Source organism: Cricetulus griseus, chromosome 4 (genome assembly GCF_003668045.3).
Source record: "Cricetulus griseus strain 17A/GY chromosome 4, alternate assembly CriGri-PICRH-1.0, whole genome shotgun sequence".
Lineage (NCBI taxonomy): Eukaryota > Metazoa > Chordata > Mammalia > Rodentia > Cricetidae > Cricetulus > Cricetulus griseus.
In genome coordinates, this window is record NC_048597.1 from 149,557,801 (window position 1) to 149,583,096 (window position 25,296).

Consider the following 25,296-nt stretch of genomic DNA (forward strand, 5'->3'; position numbering starts at 1 on the left):
GGGTGGGACCCGCTATGTGGCCCCGCCCAGTCCCCGCCCACCACACAGAGATCACGCCCCCGCCCTTGCCTAGGGCCACTTCCAGAGTCTAGCGCGAGGACACGGATTTCCGCAAGTATGGTTTCCCTGGGGTCTGTGTTTGGCCTGCTGCTGCTGCTCATAATCGTTCGAGCCAGCAGAAGTGCAGGTGAGGTGACACTGTTCTTCGGGACCCTGGCCTTTCAGATCTCCTACAGGATCTTGGCCCTCGTTCCCTCTCAAGGTCTGGTGTGAGTCAGAACCGTTCTTTTCCCACCTAGGCCTGGCGTGTAGGTACTGTTGGGTGTCTGTTGCCTTTATCCCCACCCACTGCCCTTCATTGGCAGCATAGGGGGCAGAGGGAGACTTCGGCTTTTCAAGTTAGGGAGGCTCCAATGTGCCCAGACCGAAGCCTTCAGGAGAGCTCCGAGAGAAGGGGGCGAAGCTAGTTAGATAATATTTGGAAACAGGTGACTGAGTCATCCAAAATACTTCAGCACCTGCCCCCTCAGTGGTGCCCTTGGGGAGGGCTTCTATCCGGATGGGTGCCTTGAGGGAATTAAATTTTACTAGTTTAAGTGGTTATTAGGGCTAAGAAATTCAGCCCCCTCACTAGCTCAGAATAATTTAAGGTTCAGCTCTGAATTTTGGTGCAGTTTAGAGAGACTGGTGGAGGGCTAAGGCTCGTCACACTGAGTACCGGGCAAACTTACACTGGCCGTTCGTTCTGCAGGCCAGAGCTTGTCATATGACTAACCCGGGCTGGATATTGTCCCACAGCAAGGAGCTACCAGAAGATAGGAATCTGTTCATTCAAAGTAAAGTGATAATGTAGGATCTGCCCACCCTTTTTCTTCTTTGGATCACTGAAAGGGTGAACCTCAAAGATTGGCAATAAATGAAATTTGGGGGGTTGGGATTATAGCTGAGTGGTAGAATGCCAAGAGTTCTCCACAGTAAATAAAAGAAATGAAGGTCGAGGCGAGAAGGAATGACATGATTGTGTTCTGTTCAAGCACCCGACAGACCCAGTCAGCCCATCAATGCGTTTTCAGAGTTTCAAAGCCAGTGGTCATTCCCCATTTCTCATCCCTCTCATGCTCTTTGGAATCTATTGTAGAAGATGGGGAGAAGGTAAAGACAGTAGAGCTACCTTTTTCTTAGTTTTTCTCTTAAGGCCTGTCAAATTTAATATCATTGTTTTATTTCCTTTGGGTAATATTGCATGAGCTTCATTAATACTTGACATTCATTCATGCTGCAGATTTCTCTCCCTTTCTTCTTCCTTGAATACCTTAACAACAATTTCCCATTAACACTCTCCTTTTGCTCATGCTTATAATGTAATAAAAAGTTACATTTAACAATGGAAGTACCTATGAACTCACCACCCTGTTTGAGAACTACAACACTGTGTTTTTATTGATACTGCCAGTGTACTCCTCATTAGTACATCTGTTGGGTTCCCATCAGAAGTCACCACTATCCTAAAATTTTTGTTAGTCTACTTGTAATGATTTCTTCTTCCCCACAGCACTCATTCTTATTTTCCATTTCAATTCCCAAATGAAGGGAGAAATCCAACACCTTAAAAAATTCCTATTTGAATATGCCTGGTTTTTTGAGAATGCGGTTCTTTTCTGTCCATTGCTCCATGTGTTTCACTGCTCAGCTTAGAGTGTGAGCTTGATGAGGATAGAGTATATCATTTTTCTTTGCATTATCATCACAATCTAGCTGAAGCAAAAAGGGAAAATTATAATACCCTTGGGATTAGATGCTATGGATTCCACTTCTGTCATAAACTACCTTCCCAGTTTCTTTCCCAAAGAAAATACTGTCTCTAGTATCTTAAGCACTCTGTCACATGCATAAGTGCCTAGTAGATTGTAAAATCCCTGGCAGCAGAATTTTTTATCTATTATGGGTAGTATTTTCTCTCCACTGTTATAGCCTCAATGTGCAAAATAGTGCCTGGCACACAGTAGGTATCAATAAAGAGATATTTGCTGAATTCACAGCTGTTCTAACTATTCTTAAAAGCTGGTTAATCTATTTGTGTCCTAGTCCCTTAATGGGTAATGTGTCTATATTTCTTGATCAGTAAGTAACACAATTATACTATTATTACAAAGGTATTTTCTACCTCTAAAATTCTTTTGCTCATCATAAAGCCATTCACAAAGAGGTTCTATAAATGTGTGTTAGCAAACACAGACTGGCTGGAAAAGGCATTTCCCAGCCCATGGACTACTGGCTGCATACTCCAATATGTAAGCAACATTTTCTTCACTCCAATCCTAACTCCAGCCTTCTCTCTACTTGGCTCTTATTTATGCATTTGCTTTTCAGCTTTTGTTCTGTATCTACCCAAGACAGGGCCCTCCCACACATGTGCCTCCCGATTCCCCCAGCAGGCTGCCAACCTGTTTATGCAATTCTGGGATGTTGTGGTCCCAGAGTATTTTGCTCATGGTACATTCATCTTGAGCTTGGTAAGCCTTCTGGATGAGCTTTGATTGGCATGTAGGCTTCATGATCAAATGAACTCCCGAGAGAAAAAGAGAGCTGAGGATTTTTAGGGACTAGTCTGCAGTAAAAATGGGCCACCAAGCTTGTGAGGAGACCCCCATTAGCTCTACTGCCCTGTTAACTATAGCCTAAGGGGCCTGCCATCTTTTGTAGCTTCCAGGGAGGAAAATGTCAGCTTGTGAATTCTAATTCTCCTTCCTGGCTTACCACTTTTATTTTTTAAAAAAAACTCTTAATTTTGTAAATTATTTTATTTGGAAGATTTTTAAAAATCTTTCCTGTTGAGACAAATTGGGGTTTAAGTTTTATGATTTTCCTAGTTAAATTTCTGCGAGCTCACTGGGATCATGTGGATCAATGCTTGTTATTTAAAAAGTACTTCAATATAGGCTATGAGTTAAAAATAGAAATGATCTCGTTAAAGTGAATTCTTATTCAGTCTTGTTAGTGACTCTTAGTACAGAATTCAGTATGCAAGTATGTCTCCTCTTTCCTTTGCCTGCGAAATGGTGACAAGACCTTTTCACTGAGATTTTAACCTTCTGTCTCTCCATGATCTTATTTTTGTATCCTGAATTTATCTGAACTTACCAGGAAGGGAGACTTGTCAGGGTCATAAGCATGATATACAGGGTCATCAAAAACAAACAAAACCCCCCAAAATTCCCAACCAAACAATGACAAAATAACAACAGTAAGCACTAAGAGAAATGATTTAAAGGGATTTGGCAGTGGTAGGATGGAAAGGAGGAGAGAAAGATGGGCACGGCATTAGAGAAATTGTGTTGGAGATAGGCATTGCTCTTCTATTCCCTCCTAGCTACGAGGAGTGGGCACAGTGATGGAGAGTTGGGGAAGGAAGTGGTTTGTTTTTCTTATAAACACCATCTGTGAGGTACATGGACCTCACAGTGATTTGAGGAAGAAAAGTTAAGTGCTAGAGCCAAGTTTTAGAGCAAGGGTGTGGGGGTGTGGGGGTGTGGGGTGTGGGGGTGTGGGGGTGTGGGGGTGTGGGGGTGTGGGGTGTGGGGTGTGGGGGTTGGGGGTGTGGGGGTGTGGGGTTGACCAAGAACTATGAAGGGGAGGGAAGGAGAGTATGTATGTTGGTTGCTCCCTGGGTCCTAAGTTTACCTTAATGATCATGTTTTGCTGTGATGCATATTGTTGGAAACTGTTCTTATTATGTTGCTATCTAGTTAAGAGTAACCAGATCCAGTTTTGGAAGATTACAAGGCTTGAGTAGACTCATATTCTTTTGTATAGGGACTGTGTGCTACTTCCTGTTTTACCAGATATTCTCCTAAGTGTTTGCCAACAATTTTAGGTATTGATTTTCGATTTGGCTCATATATTGATAATTACATGGTGCTGCAGAAGGAGCCTTCAGGGGCGGTGATCTGGGGCTTTGGTACACCTGGAGCCACAGTGACAGTGACCTTGTGCCAAGGTCAGAACACCTTCAAGAAGAAAGTGACCACTGTGAAAGGTAAGGCAGCCCATTCTCTGTTCAGTTATTGTCTTCTTCTGCCACCTGCTGGATTATTTGAAAATAAATGCTTATAGCTCCTGCTCAGGCTGTCCATCCATCCATCCATCCATCCATCCATCCATAAACGTTATTTGAGTATTTACTATGTGTGTAGGCACCAAAGATACCACAAATGGTAATAAGGTTCAAAGTCCCTTTTGCTAAGGACCTTGTTGAACAGAACAAATTATGCAGAAGTTTGATGAACATTGATAAATTATGTGTGGAGTTCTATGAGATATGGAAGAGAGACATCTCCCTCAGCTTGGTTGCTATGGGAAAGCTGCAACATAAGATGATATTTGGGATGAATTATTCATGCCAGAGAGGCAATCATTCTGGATTCAAGAGAGATTGCTCAGTGGGTAAGAGCTTTTGCTGTTCCTTCAGAGGACCTGGGTTCAGTTTCCAGCAGTAACACTGTAACTCCTTGTAACCTCCAGTTCTGGGAGATCTGATGCCCTCTTCTGGTTACTGTGGGCACCTGCATATACACCTGCATATACACGGTGCACATCGACACACGCACGCATGCATGCACAATTTTTTTTTTAAAAAAGTCTTAACATTAAGAAAAAGTAAAATTGGAGATCTAGTAAATAACTATCTCTGGAATTCACCATCTGGGTTCTGGTTCTGACTGTCATTTCTGGGTATATAATTTGGGCATATTATCAAATATCTCAGTGACTGTGTTTTCCATGTATAAAGTAGAGGTGGTATTAATTCTTAATGGATTACAACGAGGAATAATTGAGTAAACACATATAAAGTAGTTGGAACAGTGCTTGGCCCATTAACTTGCATGGTCATTATTGTTACTGTTACTATTATTTACTCAGATTTTCAAATATTTATTGAATAGTTACTGTGCGCCAGATACTGTGCTAGGTACTGGTGATAAAATGATGCATAAAACTGATTTAGCTTCTCCCTTAATGAAGCCTAAGGCTAGAGGAAGCAGGAAAATGAAGAACACTTATAGCTATGTGAGATAATGTGCCACAGTAAGGAAGGACAATGTGTGTGGGAGCTTAGCATGGAAGTAGGTTAATGAACTTAGTTTAAGACTGGTCTTGAAAGAGGAGGCACAAATTCAGTAGCAGGAGCATCCTGGATATAGGCAGAGGTAGGAGTACATGTGTAACACCGGAGATGTGCCATCCAAGTATAATGGTCTAGAATACTGGGCTAAGTGACTGGTGGTCAATGACAGGAGATGGGGCAGTATGGAGGCTTGTCTTCGCTACAGCACATAAATCCTGGATCTATAGGTTTTAAGCAATAAAAGTACACAAGCAGATAGAAAGCATTTGACAACCATCAGATAGGGTTGGTAGAGCTGTTAGCAGGCTCTTATGCCATGCAGATATACATGATGAGGGCTTGACTTGGGAGTATGGCTGTGAGGACAAGAGTTCAAGGGGAGAATAAAGGAGTCTCTGTGGAAGGGATAAAGAAGTGTAAGAGTGGATTCTGGGAACCAAGCTCAGATCCTCTACATGAGCAGCAGGCAACTTTAACTGCTGAGCCATCTCTCCGGTCCTTCTGTGATTTATGAGATATATTGAAAGTGATGAATTCTGAGACTGTCTGTGATTTCTGCCTAGTCTGTCCTCAAATGTGTTATTTCTGGTCCTTCTACTTATATGTCTTAAAGCAGCAACCTGTGGGTTGTGACCACTTTGGGGGTTGACCCTTTCACAGGGGTCAACTAAGACCATCAGAAATATCTGATATTTACATTATGATTCATCACAGTAGCAAAATTACAATTATGAAGTAGCAACAAAAATAATTTTATGGTTGGGGTTCATGACATAAGGAATTGTATTAAAGGGTTGCAGCATTTAGAAGGTTGAGAATCACTGTCCTAAAGGATGGGATTGTAAGCATGAACCACCACACCTGGTTTATGTAGTTGTGGGGAGTGAATCTGGAGCTGTGTACATACTAGGCAAGTACTCTATCAACTGAGCTATATCTCCATTTACTTTTTGAAAGCATATGAAACAATGGGTTTAATTATTGGCATTTTATACATACATATCATTGCATTTTGCTCATATTCACTCCCCCACCCATTTTCCATCCCCTGCCTCTAACTGCTTGTGTCCTTTCTACCTTCAAATAGTCGATTCTGCTTTCATGTCTCATATAAATATATGTATGTATACATACTTAGTTACTATGTTAAATATATTTTATTTAAATCTAGATTATTTGTCCTTGTCTGGCTTATTTTGCTTAATATGATGCTTTCCAATTTTATCCATTTTCTTACAAATGACATAATTACATTCTTTTTTATGTCTGGATAAAAATCCATTGTATATAGGTACATAGTACATTTTTTTCTTCATCTATTGATGGTATCTTGGCTGATTTCTTATCTTGGCTATTGTGAATACTGCCTCAGAAACACAGAGGTACAAGTTTATCTCTGTGATATGCCAATTCATCTTCTTTTAGGTATATACCCTGGAACTTACTGGCAGGTAAAGTTAGAGCACATGGCCATTCTACTTTTGGTTTTTTGTGCATATTAATTCTCTTTTCTTTTTTCTTTCTTTCTTTTCTTTTTCTTGTTTCTCTGTGTAGCCCTGGCTGTCCTGCAACTCACTGAGAACTAGACTGGCCTCAAATTCCGAGATTCACCTGCCTCTGCCTCTGCCTCTGCCTCCCGAGTACTAGGATTAAAAGTGTGCACCACCATCGCCTGACTAGAGCATATTATTTTCATAGATACTTAATCAGTTTATATTTTCATTAGTAGTCCATAAAGATTTCTTACCAGCATTTGTTGTCATTTGTTTGTTTTCTTTCTTTCTTTCTTTCTTTCTTTCTTTCTTTCTTTTTTTTTTCTTTTTGTTTTTTTTGAGACAGGGTTTCTCTGTGGCTTTGGAGGCTGTCCTGGAACTAGCTCTTGTAGACCAGGCTGGTCTCAAACTCACAGAGATCCTCCTGCCTCTGTCTCCCAAGTGCTGGGATTAAAGGCGTGCGCCACCACTGCCCGACTTCGTCATTTGTTTTCTTAATGATGGCCATTCTGACTGAGATGAGATAGACTTTCCTCCTTCATATACTATAACCTTGTCTCAAGAGGGACATTTCACCTCTCCTCTGCTGTAGAACTATTGGTTGAAATTGAGTCCCAGATTCTGTTTTCTCTGGAGGGGAGAGGATAATACAAGCCTGTAACTTTAGAACCCATTTTAAGGTATGTCTGCCACAATATGCTATAGTTTATGTACTTTTCATAAGCAATTTTATTGACCTAAAGTGTTTAGTTTTTATTTTGTTCTTACTTGGTGATGGTAAACTTGAATTTTAAGCTACAGATTAAATGTAGGTAGTAAGGGATGGTTTAGGTAAGTAAGGTCTTCTTCACCTTTGAGCTACATTTAAAAGCCACAGGGTCATGTTGCAGCTGAGAGTTCTGTGTCGAGAAGCGAAGACAGCTGTTTCTTTTAGCCCTAGGTTTTCTCTTGGGAAGATAAAGGCCTTCCTTGGGTATCCTGCCTTCCTTCTTGGTATTGGGCACAATAATCTGAAAAATCACTAACATTTGATGTGGATTAGTAAAGAAGAAAATACTTTATGATTAATCATGTCTCTACACAAATTATTTTCATTTTGTCCTTTTGATTGTGGTTTCCATCCTGAGGCTGGAGTTACCTGGGGAAGATGGAGAGAAAAGAAAAAAAGCTCTTTCTTTGCATATGACCTTGGCTGTAATATTCAGATCAGTAGTCAGGGGCAAGTCGCTAGATATGCTGTTACATGTGAAAACACAAAGCCCTCATCAATTTGCATGGCTTTCTTCTTTCTCAGTGTAGCCCAGGTTGGAGTTTATTTTTGTCATTTGCTTGATGGAGTGCTTCGTCAAATGTATGCAGGCTAAGTAGCCGTACAACGAAGCAAGGAGGTTGATTAGTCTTCCTAGATGGTAAAAGGAAGAACGTTAGCAAGCAGAGGTCTTAATGCATTGAAAATGAAAACTTAGAGGATCCTGGGCTGGGACTGGCACAAGAGGTAACAAGGTAGCAAATGACTGTTGTCCAGAAGGCAAGACCAGAGCAACTGTGGCTCAGATGGCCAAGAACCAGCAGAAAGCCCATTGGATGTTGCATGAATTATGTTTGCTGGCTCAGATTTACTGTCTGGACCCATCCTAGAATACTTGATGGATTAACATACTTTGTAAAAACTCCTAAGTGGCCTGTGGCCTGCTCCCCATCAGCCACCCTATTTGGAACTGACAATCCAAGGACTGGTTAATTCTTCTTGTGAAGTGTGGTGGCTTCTGACTTTAGAATCCCACCCTTGGTCTAAGATATCTCAGGTCCTGCAGACAGTGTACTCATAGGAAGAGATCCTGGAGTGTGTGTGAGTGGTCTCTCGAATGGGTGTGCTCATCAGTGAATTCTCTGCAGTATGCCAAGTTTCTCCTGCTTTGTCCCCCAATGCAACATGGTGTCAGGGCTTCTTCTTTTCTTAAATGAGAGAGGAAAAACACTAGAAACCTAAAGATGGCTAGCTAGCCAAGAAGGAGGCTTTTTGAGAAGTTGAAGACAAAGTTCTCTGGTACAAAAGATGTTGAGATCAGGGCTCAGACTCCAGGACCAGTTTTCCTCAGGTTGTAGGCCCTACCAGTAGCCCATTCATTTTCTGGCAGTAGTGAGATGGTGGTGCTGTTTTGCCAATTCTTCTTCCTATCTTTTTGTTGTTGGGCATTGTCGTAGTTAGACTTTCTTTTGTGACGAGACACTGTGATTGTGGCAATTCTTTTAAAGGAAAACATTTAAGTAGAGTTGGCTTACAGGTTCACAGGTTTAGTCCAATATCATCATGGCGGGAAGGAAGCATGGTGGCTCACAGGCAGACATGGTGCTGGAGAAGGAGCTGAGTTCTACATCTGTATAGGCAAGTAGCAGGAAGAGAGAGCTACTGGGCCTGGCTTGAGCATTTGAAACACCAAAGCCCACTCCCAGGGACACAATTCCTCCAACAAGGCCACACCTAATGCCTCTCCCTGAGCATTCAAATATATGAGCCTATGAGGGGGTAATCTTATTCAAACCACCATAGACATTGACACTTGTTGGAAGTGCTGGGGAGAGGAGTTTTTTGTTCACCATCCATGTGTGCTGAAAAGCTAAGGGAAAATACCCAGTTAATACCTCGGAATGCTTGGGTGATAGTAGAAGCCTAAGACACAGTCCTGTGTGGAGTTTTCTGGCAGTTGATCCCACCAGCACATAATGAGCAGTGTTGGTGTCAGGAGGACAGAGCCTCAGGGAGATGTGTCAGTGCAGGAAGCCTGGAAAGACCTTGGCAAGCCTGTATTAGGACAGATTGGAACGTCTGCCTGTTCAGAAGTGTGAGCCATACGGAGCACATCACACCTGTGCGACACAATCTGTACTAGCTGCCCACTGTTTCCAAAACAGTGATTTTTCTGGTTTAGGTTGAATTATGCTTTTTATATGCTGATGCCTGGCTATTGGTCAGAAAAATACAACAATGAGCACGTGATCCTGGGCTTAGATGACCTCCTGGAGGTGAGCGGCAAGCTCAGCTGTTTTTGCTTTTCAGAGGGCCAAACATTAGGCATTTCCTCCAGCATTCTAAGCAACCTTTTATGGCTTTGGTTTTTCCTAATTTTCCAGTGTGCATCTGGACATCGGCTTCTGCTTAGTTGCCTCTGGCTAGAGAGAGCTTTGGGCAGTGTCCAGCATGGAGTAGGTATTTGGATGGTATTTATATAATTATTTCTTATAGGTTAGGGGAATAACTTCACAATGCTCTGCTGCCAGATCTCTTCCTTCTTTCCCTTTGAATTTAGATTGATCTGGTGGCAACTGATAAACCAGTTCATGTTTGACATTTGTATGTTAAAATGTTGCTTTCTCTGCCTTTTCTGTGTTTGGATTTCATTGTTCTACCTTTTCCATGTTTGCTGTTTTTTTTTTTTTTTGCATACTTTTACCATTTGGAAGACATTTTCCTTAAATCCGTGAGTATGACGATGACAGCAGCAATCCAATGACTGAGAAGAAGGGTGTGGAAGGTGTGGTTTCTGGGGAGCAAGCTATGACTTTCTAAAATAGCGTGTTTCATAGCTTCTCCTCAAGTCTTGTATGTCATTCTGAAATGCTCAACTGAGCAGGTTAAAATGTCTTCTTCACAGAGATTAATTTATATGCTCCCCAATACTTGTTGATATGCCGGTTTCTCCATGCATCTGTATGTTAATGGGAGAGCCCAGTGCCACTGGCAGGCTTAATACTTGTTAGTAGTGTGGGAGGAGGTAGCCGTGAGCCTGCTTAGTAAAGGGATGGTTCACGTTAGAAATGGTTCTTAGCCTGTGCTCACATTTGATTGGATAATTGCAAGTTAGTGCAGGGTGCCCTGTAAATCAGAAAAATTAGATTATGGTAATATTGACAGTTGGATAGTGTAATGAGAATTTCTATTTTATGGTTTTTTTAAAAAATTGTTTTTTAACTAACGGTCCTTGAATTTTTATCTCTGTGTATTTTTGTCTCTCCTAATTTAGGATTATAACTGGGTAACTAGTTTTTCTTGTAAACACCTTAGATAAAAATTAGGAAGGATTGGTACAGATTAAGGATAAAAGGGCTGCTGTTCTCAACAGCTCCATCCCCCCAGCCTGGAATTTGGCCAATCTCTATAGCTTTGAGTACAGTTTGTCACCAAGGCTAGGCATAGCCACAGATGGAGTGTGTTCGGGGTTTAGCTTCATTGTAGGTGGTTGGATGTCTAATTCCTTGGAGTCTGTTATTGTTTCAGCCCACTCCAACACCTGGGTGGTGGTACTGGATCCTATGAAGCCTGGGGGACCCTATGAAGTGATGGCAAAACAGACTTTTGGGATTACGAATGTCACCCTGAGGATTCACGATATCTTATTTGGAGATGTCTGGCTGTGCAGTGGGCAGAGTAACATGAAGATGACTGTGTTACAGGTAATTTGGAGAGTCTCAGCTGACAGTAAATGTTGATGATAATGGGAAGGAGGAGAAAGAGAGGGAAAAGGAAAAAAAGTGACAAGGAAAAGGAAGGCGGTTTCTGTTTACTAAATGCTTATCATGTGCAAGATCTAATCATATTAAATGATTTCATTGAGCAACCTAAACAAGTAAGCTGTGGATCAAATTGATAGTTACTGGTTGGCACTAATTGTGCTTATGTACTCAGTTTTCTCCTTGAAGAAGTTAAAGGTCACTGCTATGCTTAGCTCTGTCCTCCAAACTGAGTTCCTGTTTATACCACCTTGCCTTTCTTGACTATCCATTTCCTTGTTTTTGAGAAATAAAATTTAAGTTTGAGGTTTAGGAATCTGTACAACCAAGCTATGCTTTCCTTTCAGTTCTCTCTTTGATAAAAGTATAAACTAGATGGAGAGATGACTCAGTGGTTAAGAGCACTGGCTGTGCTTCCAGAGGACCTGGGTTCAATTCCAAGCACCTACACAACTGTCAGCTCACAACTGTCTGTAACTCCTGTTCCAGCAAATCCAACAGATACACATGCAGGCAAAACACCAATGCACATAAAACAAAACAAATCATTAAAAAAGTAAAAATTAGAGTACTTCGATATACTTTAAGACATTTATTTATTTATCTTTGAGACAGGGTTTCTTTGTGTAGCTGTCTTGGAACTAGCTCTGTAGACCAGGCTGGCCTGGAACTCAGAAATCTGCCGGCCTCTGCCTCCCAAGTGCTGGGATTAAAGGCATGTGCCACCACCACCTGGCTTGTTTCTACAGTGTTTATTCTTTATAGCTTCATTATTCATTTTAAGAAAACCTATTGTGAAACAATGCTATTAAAAAGACTGACGACATATTTACTCCATTTAACCCATGTTTACTAAATAAAAAATCTAACTTCTTGTATATAAATTTTTTTCTAATCAGTATTTTGTGAACTCTTCCTGCCTTAATTGAATGTGTGGAAGTATTTTGAATTGAAATGCCTGTTAAGCTGAACTTGGCCTGGCCCTTGTTGGCATGTTTGAGTGGACACAGATGTGAAGTTTTATCCTGATAGAAAGCATGGTTTTGTGCAGAAGTGGAATGGCTGTTAAGTCATTAGAGAAAGCAGTGCTTTTCTCATGCTTTAATTGTACTTCTGTGTTTTCACAGAAAGGCATGGACCAGATCTGTTTGTATCTATATAGTAACTTTCTCAATAGCAGACTATGCCAAGGGATCCCATCCCATTTTCTGTCAAGCTAAATCAGATCTTGATTGCTAAGTGTAAACACATTCTTTCTGCCTGGAATTTTCTCTTGAGCATCTTCTGAATTAACTCAAGGCTGAGAGCTCTGAGATGGAGGGGGACAGAAATGAGGATTCTATCTGAAACGTATATGTGTTAATTCTCTCTGTGTGTGCCTCCCTTCCTCCCTCCCTCCCTCCCTCCCTCCCTCCCTCCCTCCCTCCCCTCCCTCCTCCCTCCCTGTCTCTCTGTCTCTCTCTCTCTGTTTCTCTGGTGCATCTAGTTTGCAAGGCAGCATTTTAGGTATGATAATACCAAAAACCACATTCTCCAGTCTTTTACCAGTTTGCAGAACCTTGTTTTTTGATAGGAAGGATGCATTACATGGCTCCCCTTTATGCTTTTGCTCCTTTCTCTGTACAGATTCCCAATGCACATAAGCACACGAGCACAGGGTCTGTCTCTCTTCCCTTTCCTCCCTCCATGTGCCTTTTTGAGGAGGTAAGATTCTCACTATAACCTACCCCTCTTCACATTCAAAGAAGGAAATGGCAGATTGTATGCCCATCTTGTTGTTAGGGTAAAAAGGAATTTTAAAGCTGAATGTTATTTATAACACCGAGTGAGATGTTTATAAATGGAGAAAAGTCTAAATGTTCATCTGCCACCTCAGGGTAGGTCTTAAGACTCAGATATTTCTAGTGAGGCTCAGGAAAAGATGGCCAGTATCAGACAAGAAGCCCAAATTTTCAATCACTTGGCACTCCTCTCTTTCTTATTTACATATAGAGAAATTAAATATACAGAAGAGAGGGATGGGTACCACATTCCAATAGCACACTCTTAGCAGTGTGGTGGATGGCTTATATACTGTTATTACTTCAGCCTTGGAAATGATATAGTAGAAGTGAAACAAGGTTCTCAATCTCCAAATTCTTCTGTCAGTTACTAGATGTCTGTCCACCACATGTGTGAGTGTGGGCATGCACACACGTTTACATTTGCTCACATTCACATACACACTCACACACATGTCTTGTTCCCCCTCTCAGACCCCATGCTTAGAGCCTCTGAGGGAAATAGATTCTTGACGTGTCTTCATTAATTCAAGAATGTGGTATAAAGGTTACAAAATGAACACTGGTGAGCAGCTGCTTTGATGGGGACCCGTCTGGTCCCTGGAGAGACAGCGGTGCTCTCCCTCAGCCCAGGCAGCGGTAATGACTTCAAATACCTTGGTATTCATTTACATCCTCATTTAAATACTTGGTAGGGAAATAATTACACTGAGGTGTTTGATGAGATGAAGTCTGATCTCAGCAGATGGAGTAAAGCTTCCCTTTCATCAGCAGGGAAACCAAGTGTCATTTAAATGAAAATCTTCCTGAAATCTCTTTATTCCTAAATTTGCTGCCAATATCCCAGAGGAAATGCTTCCATCAAAAAGGCAGTGGGATTGAGAAAGGGGGCCAATTTCAGACATAATTGTCACCAGGTACAGCAGGAATTTTCCCCACCCCCATTTATGCTAACACTCGGCTTTCCAGTTCTGGCAAATATGAGAAAAGCTGGAAGCCTTCCAGCTAATGTTTTGGATCCAGTTCCATGGGCTGGTAACAATACAGGAGAATGCCAGGCACTCTGACTCCACTGCCCTGGCACTACTTAGGCAGACTCAGCAATGGGGCTGAAAGACAAGTAGCATGCTCTCCCATCCCGCTTCCCCAAGCTGGAGTCTCATTGCTATGAGCTGCTTGCGTTCCAAGGCAGTTCGGAAGCCAGTGTGGGTGGAAAGAATGAAAGCAGCTTCATCCACTGTTTCCATGGAAGCAACATACGATGCTTCGTGCTCAGTGCAGAACTGAATTTCAAAGGAGGTGACTTTTTACAGGTACTTACTGCTGAAAAATAATTTCCTTGCCAAAGTACACTGTGAGCACATCAGCTTGTTTCTCATTGCTATCTGTTTTCCATTAATCCTGCTAGGTAAGATCTTGAAGACAGATCAGGACTTCCATGGAATTTTCCTGAGACCATGTGTAATGTCTGTCCTGAGTATAGAGACCTCGACAGGCTGGAGTTGCTGCCACCCAGAAGGCACATCAGGCTATGGCTCCCACAGTGACCCAAGAGCAATTCCTTTGTATCTAGTTATGTTGTTGGCTGCAGGCAGCACAGTGGTCAACTCAAAGATGATTCTAGGGGAGCATTTTTCAATGAGATGTTTGGGGGCTGCTTTAGCCTTTCCCTTCTCCTGGACCGTGGGCTGGAAGGCCAGCTGTATTCTCTGTAGTGGGTGGGAGAGAAAGTGAAGCAGCTGCTGTATCTGTGGCTGGAGGCCAATGCAAAGTACCCTGGCCTCTCCTGCCATGCTGTGGCAGCCGGACTCAGCTGGAGAGCCTGCTCCCTGAGGCGAGCGGTAACTGGCCTTCCTGATGATCCTGTTGGTCCTTTGTTTTGGGAGAAGCTGGACTGCTCTGGGGGATGGAGAGGGCTCAAGAGCAAACATGTACAAAAGCAAACCAAGATACTGCCATCTATTCTTTCTAAAATAGAGGAAACAACAACAAAACCCTGTACTGGCTGGTTTTGTGTGTCAACTTGACATAAGCTAGAGTCATCAGAGGAAGGAGCCTCAGCTGAGGAAATGTTGCCTTGAGATCCATCTGTAAGGCATTTTCTCATTTAGTCATCAATGGGGGAGGGCTCAGCCCTTGGTGGGTGATGCCATTCCTGGGCTGCTGGTCCTGGGTTCTATAAGAACTTGCTTTTTGGTCATTGTGTTTCATCACAGCAATAGAAACCTAAGACAAAACCCAAAACAATAACCCAACAACAGTGCAAGAGACCAAGATGGAAGGAAATAGGGTGCCCCTAAGATGTAGAGGAATGAGGCTTAACAGGCCTAATGAGTAAGTCACTCAACATGGTGTGCACAGTCTTGCCCAGAGTAACACCAGATCACTGTGCCATGAGGGTTTGTGAAGTGGTTTGGGGAAATGCGGTATCTTTGGGTAGACACATTTCTTTTTTTAGTTCCTTGGGACTCTCCTGAACCTTCCCCTGGGCAGCACTTTTCAGATTTCCTCTCTTGGTAGCCTTTTCCTTAGTGACTTACTTGCCAGGACGAAGATGAGAAAACCTAGTTTCCATAGTCATTTCTCAGGTGTGTTTCTCTGTAATCTGTTTTTTTTTTTTTAATTTTTTTCAAGATCTTTTAAGTTTAAACAAGAAAAAGAACAGACAGGTTTTACAAATTGTGGCTGAGAGGTTATGAAAGGGACACAGAAGAAACCTAGAAATTAGCAAAAACAGGAGCTGCTGTCAGTCTTTTTTAAAATTTTTATGGTATATAGATTATATAAGTCATGGTCTCTGTTGTCTCCACAGACACTCCCTAAACACCATCATTAAAAGAAATTAATTCAGATGCTTTGTGTCGTCAGATATCAGTTACTAGAGGAAACAAGCCCTTTAGTTTCAGATTAGAATAATCTATGGGCTAGGAGGGGTAGCTTGGTGATAGGTTTAGCTGGCATGCACTAGGCCCTAGGTCTAGCCCCCAGAACCATGGGGGGGGGAGATATAATGATGTAATCCATAGTGTTCTTTAGCCTCATCCCTACACAGCGCTCCTTGTCCAGTATAGACTTGCTGTGGAGGCTATCAGGTTTCATTGTTAGTGAACTATGTTCTGGAACGTAATTCATCATGGTCTCTGTTGGTCAGAATGGATCCAGGTGTTTTGGTCCAGCCCATCAGTGATTTGGTTATTTATCTAGTCTTAGTATATCCAAGTGTCAGAAGGAGCTCAGAGGACTGGAAGGAGTGTTAACTGAGAAGCTACAAGCCAGTTTGCCATCTATCAGGTTAACTGACTCTTTGATCTTTCTAGATCTTCAACGCCTCGAAGGAGTTGGCTGTTGCTGCTGCCTACCAGTCTGTGCGCATCTTCTCTGCCTCCCTTGTCCAGGCAGAGGAGGAGCTGGAGGACCTTGATAAGGTTGACCTGTCATGGTCCAGGCCCACTGCAGGTATGTGAGTGCTTCAACCTGCACGTCTCTAGGGAATGGGTTAGTGACTTAAGCAGAACCCCCAATTTTGTTCTGCTTGTTGTTACAGAACTAGCCTTTTATTCCTACTGGGACTCCATCCCATTCCTGGTGATCATGGTTTCATGTTTCTTCTCAAGTATCCACTCTGAGTCTTCCCCTGGTGTTCAGGAAAGGGTTTTTTTTCCTTTTACTTTAGAACAGTACCGATGCTGTTCAACAGGAGGTGGGCCAGCGTCTTCCTCCATCATGGTAACTCTCCCTATTCCCCCACCACATGCCTGTGTCTGAGGACAACTTACTGATGTCCTTTCAGAGTGAGTCTGGATCTGCTCCAGCCGGCTTCCTCTAGAGCCTTCTTTCATCAGGTTTTATCCTGCCTTTCTCTCCATTCCTATCTCTGTCTCCTCCGCCACAAGCTCTGCACTAGTCCAAGGACACAGAGTATGACAGACAGGCAGTTCCTGCTCCAAGGGTTTAGACTTGTTCTTTATTCTCACAAAACAGAACAAGGCCAAAGGCAACCCACATCCTTCTCATGAAGCTGCACTGCTTTCTGTTGCTTTGTACTTTCTATAGTATCTTTTGTTTTCATTCTTTTCACTGCCTTGACATGTTTCACTCTTTTTTTTTTGTTTTGTTTTGTTTTGCTTTTTGCTTTTTCCAGATAGGGTTTCTCTGTGGAGCCCTGGTTGCCCTTGAACTCCCTTTGTAGCCCAGCCTGGCCTTGAACTCCGAGATCGCCCCTTACCTGCCTCTGCCTCCCGAGTGCTGGGACTAAAGGTGTGTGCCACCATGGCCCAGCAACACAGCTCACTCTTTAGTCCTCCAATCTGGTTCTTCTGTCTCAACAATTTGTTCACCTCAGGGTTACTTCTCTCATTATAAACTCAGTGACCTCTGCAACACTTGGTACTGTTGCCCACTTCTCTTAGCCTCTGCATATTCCTAACCTGTGTGGTAATTCTTTCTAGCCCCACTCCCCATTCATTGCTTCTTTAATCCTTCCTTTCAAATGACATCTCTGTGTTCTTTCTAGGCCCTTTCTTTTTTACTCTGCATATGCTTTACCTCAGAGACTTTATCTTTTCCTTCTTTTTCAAGTGTGAGTATATTCACCAAACCCCTGAGTGCCCGCTATATGCTAGGTACTGTTTTAAGTGCTTTGAGTGTAGCAGTGAATGGCACAGGTAAAGACACTTGACCTCATGTGCTTACAGTCTACTGTGAAAATTTAGAGGAAGCCAGTAATTAGTAAATTACATACTGTCTGATGCTTAGGGGCTGTGGACATGACTCAGTGGGTATAAGTGATTCTTTATGTGCCTGACAACCTGAGTTTGATCCCTAGGACCAACATGGTGGGAGGGTAAAACTAACCCTAATCTCTCTCTCTCTCTCTCTCTCTCTCTCTCTCTCTCTCTCTCTCTCTCTCTCTCTCTCTCACACACACACACACACACAGACACACACACCATTAAGGAATAAACAATTATGATAAAAATGCCAAGTGTGGGATGCTATCTATTCTCACAGTATTGGGATTCTGCTGTTGAGAGAATTTCAGAACTGAGTAGATTCAGGAGATGTTTGGATGAACCCTTTGCTCAAAGGGCTCTTGCTACATGTTATCCAAATCCCAGTTTGGATAGTATATGATACCTCAGACCACAAGACAGAATAGATTCTGATAGCATGGGTCAGGTATGATGGTGGGGACAAAATAAGCAAATCAGTCCCATCAGAAAAGGGAACTGACAAGGAAAGTGGGATTGGAATACAGTAGTGTTTGCAATCAGAGAGCCACGGAGGTCACCTGAGCTAAATGGCATCTCAGTAGCAACCTGAAGGAGGCAATGCTGCTCTCAGGGGGGTGGGTGAGAAGGGCAGAGTGGTCCAGGTGTCTCTTAGATTTACAATTTCTCCTTTTTTTTCTCTTCCAACATCCCTCTGACTGCATTGAAGAAAATTTGATCTGATTTGGATGGGGGGAGGGAGGGAAGAAGAGGGAGGGAGGGAGGGAGAGAATGAGAATGAGTTTGGTGTGGGCTTTTGAAACCTCAAAGTCCACTCTCAGTGACACACCCCCAACAAAGTTACATCTCCTGTTACTCTTCGTTGTTATTTTGGTTTTTCGATATAGGTTTTCTCTGTGTAAACCCAGTCTGGCCTTGAACTCACAGAGATCCACCTGCCTCTGCCTCCCGAGTGCTGGGATTAAAGGTGTGCACCACCACTGCCCATCTCTTAATCTTTGTCAAACTGATGACTAAACATTCAGATAGACACTCCTATGGAGGCTAATGTCATTTAGACCACAATAGAGGGAACGCTGAAAGGATTATTGCAGGAAGTGACTTGGTGGGGTTGCACAGAGAGGGAGGAAGTCAGTCTAAACAAGGCTTTAAAAAATATACTTCATTTTATGTTCATTGGTGTTTTGCCTGCATGCATGTCTGTGTGAGGGTGTCAGAAGCCCTGGAACTGGAGTTACAGACAAGAGTGAGCTGCCATGTGGGCACTGGGAATTGAACCTGGGTCCTCTAGAAGATCAGCTAGTGCTCTTAACGGCTGAGCTACCTCAGAAGCCCCTGAACCAGGATTCTTATGAACTTTATTTCATTTAATGTTTTTTCTTTGTTGTTAACTCTGCCTAAAACTTCTTTGTATCTCTTACCACACTGTATTTTGCCACTTTAGCCAATCCCTTGATGCATTCAGTAAGCTTTAGAACTTAGGCGATGTTCTTTGCAACTCTTTCATTGCTGCTGTGTCTCAACCGCTGTGTAGCTCCTGGCACATAGTAGGTACTCAATTAATTCTAATTCATCTGAAAGTGATATGAGTTTCTGTTTTTGCACCATCAGTTCTCGGGTTGGGTCCTTTACAGTACTGAACCAGTGCCTCATCTATGGTAGGATTTCCTACATACTGATTTGATTCAATCCTGTGGCTGGGTGCTTTGCATGCCCTCTCCCCTCATCAGCTTCCTCTACTATGGAGCTCACATATCCCAGCTTCTGTTGGTTACTGTGCAATATGAACAGATAAAATAGATTTGACTGGTGAAAGAGCAAAGCTGGTAATGGCTTCTGTGTCTTCCTTTTCTGCTGGGTTTCTCAGCACTTAGGTGTCAATATCTTCATTACTTTAGTCATGGGATTGGCCATAAAATCACCCAGGAAAAAAATACAGCTCATCTCTCCCTACTGGCTGCTTGCCTTACACGAATAGCTGGACAAGAGGAATGGCAGGCAGGGGACTTGGAAAAGGGACCTGATGATTTTTTGGACCACTTACCTTCTGAGGAGGATGAATAAATATTCCTGGATTCCAAGGTGCTTGAGGGTCTAGGGTACCTCAAAACCTGCTGAGAGTTTTGGTTCTCTGATCACATAAATGCAACACAATTGTTTCCATTTGCCTTCATGCCAGGCTGAAAGCTCTTATTTCCTTGTTATGGGAAAAGACATTTTGAGTAACTGAAAAAACAAACAAACAAACAAACTGAAGAGCAATCAAGAGAAACTGTCTTTGTTACTGTAGATCTGCCCCTGCCCGTGGGGGGAAGATTCCTCTCTGGGAGCTTTGGAAGCTAAGGTTCATCTTGGGCTGTATCTTGTCTCTGCCCCTCATCTTACCCTGCTTCTGAGAGTCTAAGAAAGGAGTTTGGGGCTAGCTGATGCCCACTGCTCTCACCTTGACTGATCTAACAGCTCCAGTTTGTATTCTTTTGTTTTTCTCATGCCTTTCACTGTAACTATTTCTCTGCACAGGAAACCTGGGCAATGGAAATTACACTTATATGTCAGCAGTGTGCTGGCTCTTTGGCCGTTACCTGTATGATAATCTGCAATATCCCATTGGGCTGGTCTCCTCCAGTTGGGGTGGGACACCCATTGAAGCCTGGTCATCTAAAAGGGCACTGAAATCCTGTGGAGTCCCTAATACAAGCAATGAAAGAATTCTTCAGACCACGAGGAGTGAGTGTAAGAGTGAGGGGTCCTTGTGTCCTTTGGGGAGGTAAGTGTACGTTGAATGTCCACATTTGTCCTGAGTGTATGGAGTGACAACAGGGCACATGCTGTTGTCAGGAACACTGTAGCTATCTGGGTACATGTCAAGAGGGGGGATTCAGAACATTTTACCTAGTACCAGCACTAGCTAAGTCCTTGCTGACAGCTTAAGTAGGGAGGGTACTGTACTAGGTAGGCTCTTACACGCTCTAGTTCGTCTGGTTCTTGAAGTGCCTCCCAAATGTCCATACTGCTGATGTTCCATGGTTAAAGACACCGAGTCCTACAGAGGATCAATAACTAGCCTGTGGATAGGGCTAGTAATTAGACTAATCTGGCCCCCAGTGCCTGGGTTCCTCCTGGCCACAGTGCTCTTATGCTCAAGAGTAAACAGCTAGACAGGAAGGAATGTCTAAATATGTATTTAAAAATATAGTAGTGTGCAGAGTATGCAAGCTTGCTTGGGAAAAGTTGGGTGGAAGAATATTTGGAGAGAGAAAGAATGAGTTAGTTCAAAACAAAACAAAAAACCAAAACCAAAATCAAAACTGCAAGTGGAGATGATTGGTATGTACCCCACTTTCATGAGCACTGTCTCTCCCATTCACTCCGGGAAGGCTTCTGGGAGGAGAAGAGCTTTCTCTTAGTACAGTTTGGATATTTGGATACAGGGTGTGGGTGGGGTGGAGACATTAAGTGTGGACAAAAAGAATGGCCTTTAGTAGAGTAGGAGGGGGAGTCTTATCTACCATGTGCTGGGGTTTAAAGCCAGCTTCTTCAGATCTCTGAGGAGTGGGAGTGAAACGCAAATGGCCTGGAAAAGTGAGGATTCTCATGTAGAGCTCCTGCAAAGTCAAGTCCATATACCTATTCCACAGAGAAATTTGGGACCATATCCAAATTTTTTTTTTAAAAAAATTCTTTTTGATTCAATAATGACGTTGCAGGGAATTTCTCTTGCAAAAAGAATTAAGCATGTATACATGGGTTTAGCTATATGGAAGATAATCCTGACATTGCTCACAAAAGCCAAACACTTAAGCCAGTCTAAGCATCTGTCTACTGAGTAGCAGTTGGCTGCATTTATTGCCTGTAAATCATCCCTCCCTCTCACCTCAATGGCCTAATCTGGAAACTGTCATGGCTCACTGTGGACTCACACAGAACTGACTCAGAAGAGCCTGGAGGTAGAATTCCAAGACAGTTCCCATGCTTTCAAGTGAAATGCAATCGACTGGATTCCTCTGTGCTGTTTTCATCTGAGGTTTGTCCAAGTGAACAAGTGGGTAGGCTGACTGTCTTGTGATCTGGTGGCCTTGTTCATCTTGCTGATTTCAGTTTTACTCTACCACCGTCTGTGACTGGACCTGCAACACACTCTGTCCTCTGGAATGCCATGATCCATCCACTGCAAAAAATGACTTTGAAAGGGGTGATATGGTACCAGGGTAAGCTTGCCCTTTCTTCATTGTGTCAGTTAGCTTTTGCAGTGTAGCAAAGTGCTCCAAGAAGTTAATGGCTTCAAAGCCCAGTGAGTTTATACTTTCATTTAGCTCTTTCTTCTCTGTGTTAGAGTGGTTCTCCTGTCTATGATGCTTCAGCTAGTTTTGTCTGGGGTCTCTTATTTGTCCTTACCTACCTGCTAAGTTATCTGTTGGCCAGAGGACCTAGGATGGCCTGTCTCTCATAACTATTGACTGGGGACTGTATGCTGGGCATTTTGATTCTCAGGTGGCCCGTCCTTTAGCAGATTAGCCCACACTTATATTTCTTTTCCATATAGTCCCAGATTTCTGGAACATAGGGAGAGCCACACCCAAAGCTGAGGCTCTTTTGAAGCTTCTGCTTGCGTCATGCTTGCTGATGCCTCTGGCCACAGCAAGTGATGATGCCAGTCTAGAGAGTTCCAAGACCACTACCTCAGGGTGTGGATGGGAAAGAAGAAGAGTAGGGCATTTTAAAAATGTACACCAAACTCCTCTCACAATTTTGTTTTGTTTTTTTTCCAGGGGAGTCCAATGAGGATCTTAACAGGGACCTGTATTCATGCATGTTCCCTGCACTCATTGATGACTGGCGCCAGACTTTCCACGATGGCTCCCAGAAGCAGACAGAGCGTTTCTTTCCATTTGGGTTTGTCCAGGTATGTGTTCAGAGGAAGGCTGTTTATGGACATGTGTGTGGTGCATGGAAGGTGTGTGCTATGCAGATCTCTGTCCAGGAACTTGTTTTCCCACTTTTGTTTTCACGGTGTACGATAACTCCAAGTTGTATATAACCCTTAATTCATGTGAATTTACTGAAGAGATGGTTAACATTTAAAAATGTCAATAAACAACTAATATTTCTTATTATAAAAAGCATTCCAGTTTACTGGAAAAACTTGAAAAGATGAAACAAACACCCAAACAAAAATGGAACAAAAAAATCCCAACCACCACCACCATAAAGCTAAAATGATTGCGAAGTCAAGAGGAAAAAAAGCATACTTCTGTTTTTGTATAGTTTTTGTTTTCTTCATATCATATTTAAGCATTGTCATGACAATAAACAATATTCTTCAACATAACTTGTCATGATTACAGACTATTCTGAAGTATGGATGCATTGGAACATATTTAAATGAGTTCTTAACAGGCAGGAACTAGGTGGTTTCTCTTATTTTGCTTTCACAAGCTGTGTTATTTTCCTGAAAGCAAATTCGTTGTAGCTTAATTATTGCCATAGCATAAATTCCCAGAAACAAAACAGCTGGCTCAAAAGATATACCCCACAAAGGCTTTGTCCACATCCCCATTTCTTGTTAAAATTATGACTTAGTGTAAATGTGTACCTTTAGCAACTATGTGTGAGAGTGTGGACGGTCCCATGCCCAGCGTTTCCGCTCCTGGCTAAGGCTGGCTTTGCTGCCTCACTAGGCCTCCTTACAAACTGATCAATCAACCAACCATGTTCACTTCCCCCTGTCTCCCTGATTTGCTATTATCTTGTAGATATTTAGAATTTACCATATTCTCTGACTTCCAAGCATCACACATACCCTTTGTTTGAACAATTTTTCTTTTTTACATTTTCCTAGTTACTCTGAACCTGGATTTTAGGAAACCATTTGTGACTATTTAGAGTCTGGTTTAGATGCCCTTTTCCTAGATGACACATTTCTTAGTAATCGCTTACACTCCTGTTTTGTTTACATGTGGTTGTATGGATGGATAAGTTTTGGGGGTCAGTTTTGTATTTCTAGTATGTAGCTGGTTAGCACTCTTTAAATAATGGCTTACAACACAAAATGAAAACATTGTCATGAGAAGAAGCCATGCTTTCTGTTAGAGGAAGCAAGTCAGAAGTACTCTGCTTTCACCTTTAGATAAGAGTAAACGTGTGGGTCAAGTTGATCAAAAGTGTGTTCTCAGCCTGTCTAATGCCTATTGGGGTGGTAGTTCTGGCTTTAATGAACTAGGAAATCACACAATTAAGGTATTATGAAAAGAAGGTCCAGCCATCAGTGGGATGGCCACTGTCATGGTTCAGATATCATCCTGTGAACCATAGATACTTTCTTCTCATTACCCTCTGTCTGTCGTGCCTTGTCTTTTTTTATCTTACCCTCCTTGAGAAGCCTTTTGTGTATGTGTATGTGTGTTTGTGTTGTGGTGTGTGTTTGTGTGTATTCCTCAGTGTGCATACAGAAGTCAGAGGACAAGTGCCACTCCTCACCTTGCAATGTAAGACAGGGTCCCGATGCTTATACACCAGGCAAGCTGGTCCACAAGCTTCTGGGGGCTTTGTTGTCTCTGCTTCCTCTCTTGTTGTGGAAATACAGATGTTTGCTACTGAGCCTGGCTTTCTGTGGGTTCTGTGGATCTGAACTCAGATCTTCCTGCTTTGGAGGCATGAAGACTATACTCACACAGCCACTTCCCCAGCCACCATTCATTGCTTTTGAGAAAAGGTTTTGTTGACTTCCTTTCACCTAACATGGCTTACTGATTATTTTCTTTTTTATATTTGTACCCAGTTCTGTATTACTGTTTTTCTCTCAGCCTTTGAACTTTGTTCTTCGACGGTGACTCTAACTCAAATGAAAATGTGCACTGGACACTTATAAACATGGCATCTGGTCTTTTCTCTTAGATTTTAGTTTTTGGAAGTCCCTTACCCTTTAGCCTTAACTTTATTACCAACAAAAATATGCTGATTACTTGTAATATTATCATATGTATTTAGATAAGTATGTGAATTAAAAGGGAAACAGCAAATGTGACAACCCATCATAGTGCTTTAGGGCCTGGGTCTAGAGTTAGATGCCTGGGATTCCAACTCCCACCATGACACCTGAGCTGTGTGATGTTGAACAATTTGTCAAACATTTTTTTTAAGTTGTGCATAACTTGATCTGTATGAAAACGTGCTGGATGTTAGCATTGATTATTTTTGCACGAAGTCAGTACATCTGAAAGGGTAGCTGTCTTGTTAGGAAGGATGAAGTGTGGAGCTTGAAGTAACCCAATGGTGAAGAACACAGTTACAGATCCAGGCCTGGAGCCCTGTGGAAGAGACCAGAGATGGTGGGGTACTCGAGTAACTGGTAGTGAGGTGGCTGGAAGCATGAGAAAAAGAAGATCTGGAGGCTGGGGCTTTAAGAGGACCTTGGAGGAACAGATTGAAAACTTCTCTGTTATTTGTAACATCTTCCAAATGTGACCAGTTTTGTGGGTTTTTTGTTTGGCAGTTCTCTGTCTTCATTAGCCTCTGTATTTGTAAGAAGCACCATGGGAGACTGAACCATGCTTCACTGTACATCAGATTAGGAAAAACACAAGCATTTCATTTGGGTGTGGAGTATGATGGTGCCCCCACGTGGCCAGTGTACAGTAGTGCCCTCTGTGAAACCAGAC

The 25,296-nt window shown here is 42.5% G+C and overlaps 1 protein-coding gene across 2 annotated transcripts in view; it reads left to right on the forward strand.

Moving 5' to 3' along the window:
* The first annotated feature begins 33 nt into the window (after nucleotides 1–33).
* The window catches only part of Siae (sialic acid acetylesterase), a 35,014-nt gene continuing 9,751 nt past the window's right edge, over nucleotides 34–25,296 (forward strand). Inside the window, exons 1-7 of one of the 2 annotated variants that reach the window (XM_027411830.2) lie at nucleotides 34–187; nucleotides 3,875–4,036; nucleotides 10,895–11,070; nucleotides 16,226–16,364; nucleotides 20,159–20,405; nucleotides 21,737–21,846; nucleotides 22,408–22,541. In XM_027411830.2, coding sequence (XP_027267631.1) covers nucleotides 118–187; nucleotides 3,875–4,036; nucleotides 10,895–11,070; nucleotides 16,226–16,364; nucleotides 20,159–20,405; nucleotides 21,737–21,846; nucleotides 22,408–22,541 — 1,038 coding nt within the window. In that variant the 5' untranslated portion in view covers nucleotides 34–117. Of the gene's footprint in view, nucleotides 263–3,874; nucleotides 4,037–10,894; nucleotides 11,071–16,225; nucleotides 16,365–20,158; nucleotides 20,406–21,736; nucleotides 21,847–22,407; nucleotides 22,542–25,296 lie in introns of both variants that reach the window. The other variant, XM_027411829.2, reaches the window with a different exon arrangement.